The sequence below is a fragment of the Ichthyophthirius multifiliis genome (genome assembly GCF_000220395.1).
Source record: "Ichthyophthirius multifiliis unplaced genomic scaffold scaff_1120509250961, whole genome shotgun sequence".
NCBI classification, from domain to species: domain Eukaryota; phylum Ciliophora; class Oligohymenophorea; order Hymenostomatida; genus Ichthyophthirius; species Ichthyophthirius multifiliis.
In genome coordinates this window covers 126,627-132,626 of record NW_004086336.1, presented here as the reverse complement: position 1 = coordinate 132,626, position 6,000 = coordinate 126,627, and the positions used below count along the sequence as shown (strand labels likewise).

Sequence of the window (6,000 nt, the reverse complement as noted above, 5' to 3'; positions counted from 1 at the left end):
TTTTTTTCTCATTTTACTAAAATCTAATTCATTTAAAAGGAAGTCTTCTTACATTTTTCTAAATTATATCAATAACACTATTTATGTATTTTTTTATTTATATATATATATATTTAATTTTATTAAATAAAAAAAATACTTAATGAATATGTTTTACATAATAATAATTTGTTTTTTTTTTTTAAAAAAAAAAATGTAAACAATATTATAAAAATATTTTTATTATTTTGTTTTTATTATAATTAAGAATATTAAAGTAGTATTTTTATTTATATAATTATTCATTTATTTTATTTTTAATAATTATATTATATTTTTATTTTTTTTCTCAAAAATAAAACATATTGATCTGTTTTTTTTTATTTTTTCTAATAAGAATTTTTTTATTTATTCATTTTTCTTTTATTTATTTTATATTAATTTTAGAAATTAATAAAATCTCATAACTCTTAATATTATGCTGATTTCCTCACTAACTTCAATTTTTTGTAAATTTGATAATTTATAAAACTTAGTTTATTAAAATTAACCGGTGATTAAAAGAGTTTTATTTTTTTAAACCCTTTATTAATATATTTTTGTTTGATATTTTTTATTTTGAATTTGCTTCTTATATTATTATTTTTTTCTAAAAATTATAATTAAGTTAAGTTTTTTTTATTAAATATTATGTGCTCTATATATTTTAATCGGTATTTATTAATATTTTAAATAAATATTATTATTTTAGTATTAATTATTTATATTATAAAATAAAAAAGCTCTTATTTTATTTTATTTTATTTTATTTTATTTTATTTAATTATATTTTATCTTACTACGTTAATTATTTATATTTATGTAAATATAAATGTATATCATATTTAATTTTTTATATTTCTCCTTTGCTTTTATAAAATACTTAAGATATCCTTTACTATGTAAATTTTTTTTTTGGGTTTTATAAAAAATTTGTATTTAAAAAAAAACATTTATTATATTTTATATAATTATTCTTAATCATTTTGTATTATTTAAATTAAATTGTTTGATTCAGGCAATTTTAGGTATAATAGAAAAATTTAAAGTATTTTTTAGATAATTAAAACATATTAATATTATAAAATAAATAATAAACATATTTTTATATTTATAATTTTCTATTTAATCATTATTTTAATTTTTATATATAAAAAAAATCAAAATTGTAATATAATTTACATATAAATAACACTATATATATTTTTCCTATGTTTAAAAATACTCTCATAAATTCTAAATATTCAAAATGTTGGTTTTTATAATTTTTAAGAAAGTGCAATATATTTATTTATAAATAAAAATTATATTAATATTAAAACAAAAAAATAATAATTATTTTGTATTTTATTTTAATAATTATTTTTCTTAAATCTTTAAAATAAAAGTTAAAACTTTTAAAATTTATAATTGAAAACACATTAATTTATATATAAATATAAAATTTAAAATTATATTAAGAGTTTAATATAATTTAAAATATTAATTTCAAATTAAATAAATATTTTATGAAGTTTTATTATTTAATTATAAAAAATATATTAATATTTAAATTATTTGATTCATTTTTTATAAATTAAAGTTTATATTTTTATTTTTTTTAAAAAACTATAATAAGTTTTTTAATAATATAAGAAAATTAAATAAAATAAAAAAATTATATATATATATTTTAAATTTTTATGATAGTATTACATAAAAATAATATAAAAATAAATATTTTTATTTTTTGAAAAAATATTATATTTTATATTAAATTTATCGATTAGTTAAATTTAAAAATTATATTTATCTTATGATGATGACACATAATATTTATTTTTTTCTATTTTAAAAATTCATAAAATATTAATAATATATTCTTTTAAAAATTTTATTGATTATAAATTATTTTTTTATTAATAAAAAATATCCCAAAATTTCTTTAAAAAAATAATAATATAATATTAATTAATTTTTTTTATTTTTTTTTAGTTTTTTACTAAATATTAATAATGGATAATTATATATGTGATGTTAGAGAAAATACTATCAGTAAATATATTATCAAACATTTTTTATTATTTATTTTAAATTTAATTAACCATATTTTAATTTTTAAAAATAAAGCCTCATATAAATAGCAAATTAATCTAGAATAAAAAGAGGACTCAAAATAAAATGTTAAAAAATGAGATTTTTTATTTTTTTATAAAAAATATAAATATTTAATTAATTATTTTATTAAAAATAATTAAAATTAATCGATAAAAAAAGATATTAGATTCATTTAAAAAGTTCAGGATTTTCATTTTTACTAAAATAAGTCTTTAAAAGAATTTCTTTGATATCTTATTAGATTTAGAATAAACTGTAGAATATTCTATTATAATAATAATAAGAGAAATATAATTTTAATTAAAAAAATAAAAAACTATTCTATAAATCAATACTGAAACTTCTAAATGGAATATAAGAATAGCAAAAAAATCAGGACTTCCAAAAGATTATATACCAGGTATAATATTTTATATATTATACAATTTTGATAAAATATATAAATGTATTTGTTAAAAATTACCATTCATATTTTTCTTTTTTTATTTTATAAAAAGTCCTTGAAAAAGATATGTTAATAAAAAGCATTTAAAAATATAATAATCTAGCTTTAATGAATTAGCCTATAATTTGTGAATAAAATAATGATATAATGTATTAGAAATAATTCTCTAAAAGTTCAGTTTCTAATTCCGATATTTTAGAAACTAATAATTCTAATAGTAATAGTACAAAAATTTATAATAGTAGTCCTAATTTAATGTATTATGAAAGTATTTCATAAAATTATTGTAAAAATTATTAGAACTATAAAAAAATACCTTAATATAAACAAAAGAATAAATAATTAGATGAGCCCTTGTAAAAAAAATCGCAATTTAGTTTCTTATGTTGCTGAGTGAAAAAAATAAAATAAAAATAATTACAATAAATAAATAATTTTTAAATTATATATAATATAAATTATATTTTTTTTTTTAAAAAAAAAAAAAATTATATATACTTATTTCATTGTATTTTGATATATATTTTACATGTTAATTTAAAAAATATAAATAATTGATATATTTTTTTTTAAATAACTTTTTAATAAAATAATTTTTAAATCACTTAATTCAGTTAAAAATTCTTTTTAAACAAAAAAAATAATAATCATTCAAATATATTTATAATATAAAAAAATACCTGCAAATAAAAAAATAATCATTTATTTTTTTTTAAATAAATAAAAAAAAAACTAAAATAATTGTATTGAATAATCTATTAAAAAAAAAAAATGGATTCATATTCTAATTTGAATAGTTCAAAAATAAATAAAAAAAATCCTACTAATTTAGAAAATATACAGCCAAACATAGGTAAACTAAAAAAATAATTAAAAACAAAGACCAAAATAAAAAAAGGAACATAAATATTTATAAAAAATAACCCGTTATACATTCAAAATAAATAAAGAAATAATAATAAAATAGAAATAAAAAATAATTTAAGTAGCGGTTTGATAGAAAGTGATTTGTAAAATAATAATAATACTTTAAATCCTACTGAAGGGTTAAAATAATATGTAGAAAATATGATATTAAAAAAATCGAGCAATGAATATTTAAAAGCAAAATAAGATAACTAATAAATATAAGGAAAAAGTTTATTGCAAAAAAATAGTATGTAACAAAAATAATAGCAGGTTAGCAATAATTAGTAATTATAATAAAAAAGAGATAAAAATAATATAAAAATTAATTTAGGAAATAGAATAATTCATATCAAAAAATTGCTTAAAAGATCACATCTAATTATTAATATTAAAATCCTTTGAATAAAGTAAAATGCATTTATTATATATATTGTATAATTTTATATAAAAAATAGACAAACGGAAGTGAGGGATAGTCTTTTTCACCATGTACAAAAGCTGCTTTAATCTATTAATAATAGTAATAGGTTTTATAATAATAAATGCCTACCTACTCCAGTAAAATTGTAAAATCATTTGAACAGTATTAAAAATAAAATATATTAATTATAACAAAATAAATACTTTTTATGAAAATAGTGATCAAGAAGGATAGTTAATTCCTTCTTCTTTTGGATTAGAAAGATTTTAAAATTAAAAAAATATAACCAATAAAATATAATAAATTAATATGAGAATAAATGTACCATTAAGTGATTTTTAATAATAAAAAGGAACAATTTAACAATAATAAACAAAGGAAAGAAATGTTCAAATCAACAATAATTAATATGTACATTTAAATGATTCCTAAAATATTTAAAGTTCAAAAAGAAATATATCATCTTCAAATAATAATATTAATAATAATCTATTATCTTATAAAATATAAAATTAAGAGAATAATTTAAAAAACTCTTATCAAATTGCTAATAATATTAATACTTTACAATAATATAGATAAACTAAAAATTCATAAATACTTCAATTATAATAAATATAAAATTAATAATAATAACAAAATCAACAATAGCAAATCCAAAATAATATCTAATAATAAACTAACCGTTAACAAATATAATAAGTAATATAAGCAATAGGATAAAAAGTTATATAAAATAATAATAATGACTAATAAAACTTTATTAAAATTTTATCAACAAAAGAGGCCAAAAAAATAGAATTTCCAGAATAACTGTAATATTAAAATATGACTTGTGATAATAAAAGAAATTAAAACGACAATTTCAAATTTGAATTTATGTAAAATAACAAAACTTAAGTACTAAAAAATCCAACAAATATCCTAAAAGAAGAAAATTAATAAAAAGAAGATACAAATCCTTCTTAATAAATGTAGAAATTGAAATGTTTAACAACAAGGGAAAATCCTTTCACATAAAATATATAAAATAAAGATTTCACAAACAATATAAAATTTCTTGCTGAAGATTCAAAATGTTAAGAACGGGACAAGTTTTTATGTGGAATGAACGATGAAGAATATTATATTCATAAAAACAAAAATTTAGATAAAAAGGAATCACCAGAAAAATAAGATAAAACATTAAAGTTTAAAGAAGAATATTTAGTAGGAAAATAAATAGGGTAAGGGGCTTATGCAACAGTTAGGGTAGCCTTAAATAAAATATTTAATAAAAAAGTAGCAATAAAAATATATGAAAAATAAAGAATTAAAGAACCATAAAGAAAAAAATCAGTACGAAGGGAAATAATCCTCCTTTAGTAATTAGATCATCCTAATGTAATAAAAATGTTTGACACAATAGAAACTAATAATCATGTTAATATAATTATGGAATATATTCCTGGAAATTCACTTCATGGATACTTGAAATAATAAGCTAATAGAAGACTTAGTGAAAATGATGCCATAAATATTTTTAGATAAATTGTCTCGTCTATTGAATATTGTCATTCTAAATAAATTTGCCATAGAGATATTAAACTTGAAAACATACTTCTAGATGAAAATAATAACCCAAAACTTATCGATTTCGGATTTTCTACATGTATTCCTAATGATAAAAAATATAAAATGTTTTGTGGTACTCCTTCTTATATGGCTCCTGAAATTATTAATAAATAAGAATATTGTGGACCTCCAGCTGACATATGGGCTTTAGGTGTTTTATTGTATGCTTTACTTAATGGAACTTTTCCTTTTAAAGGTTTTATTTTTTAATTTATATATTATTCTTTTTTAAATATTAATTACAAAAATAGGTTAAACAGATAAAGAACTATATAAAAAAATTACTAAAGGAGAATTTGTCTGTTGTGAAAGTATTACTAAAGAAGCAGACGAATTTCTTAAATGGATTTTGAATGTTGAGTCAGATAAAAGGCCTACTGCAAGTTAGGTAATAAATACATATTTTTAATCTGTATATATTAAAAATATAAAAAAAAGATTTTAATCCATGTATGGATGTAAAATAAAAATGATAACTAAGGACAAATAATAAATA

At 15.2% G+C, this 6,000-nt stretch overlaps 1 protein-coding gene across 1 annotated transcript, besides 4 other annotated features; it reads left to right on the top strand. All coding sequences in view use genetic code 6, as the record gives it.

Annotated features, from left to right (window-relative positions):
• Window positions 1-260: 260 nt before the first annotated feature.
• Window positions 261-322: a microsatellite.
• Window positions 264-324: a microsatellite.
• A 440-nt stretch (window positions 325-764) lies between these two features.
• Window positions 765-813: a microsatellite.
• An 829-nt stretch (window positions 814-1,642) lies between these two features.
• Window positions 1,643-1,688: a microsatellite.
• Window positions 1,689-5,282: 3,594 nt separating this feature from the next.
• On the top strand, window positions 5,283-5,977 carry IMG5_120090 (protein kinase domain protein; the record flags this gene model as incomplete). The annotated part of the gene is made up of 3 exons (XM_004034431.1): window positions 5,283-5,700; window positions 5,756-5,887; window positions 5,943-5,977. The coding sequence occupies 3 exons, from the start codon at window positions 5,283-5,285 to the stop codon at window positions 5,975-5,977; spliced, it is 585 nt and encodes a 194-aa protein (XP_004034479.1).
• Window positions 5,978-6,000: the final 23 nt, after the last annotated feature.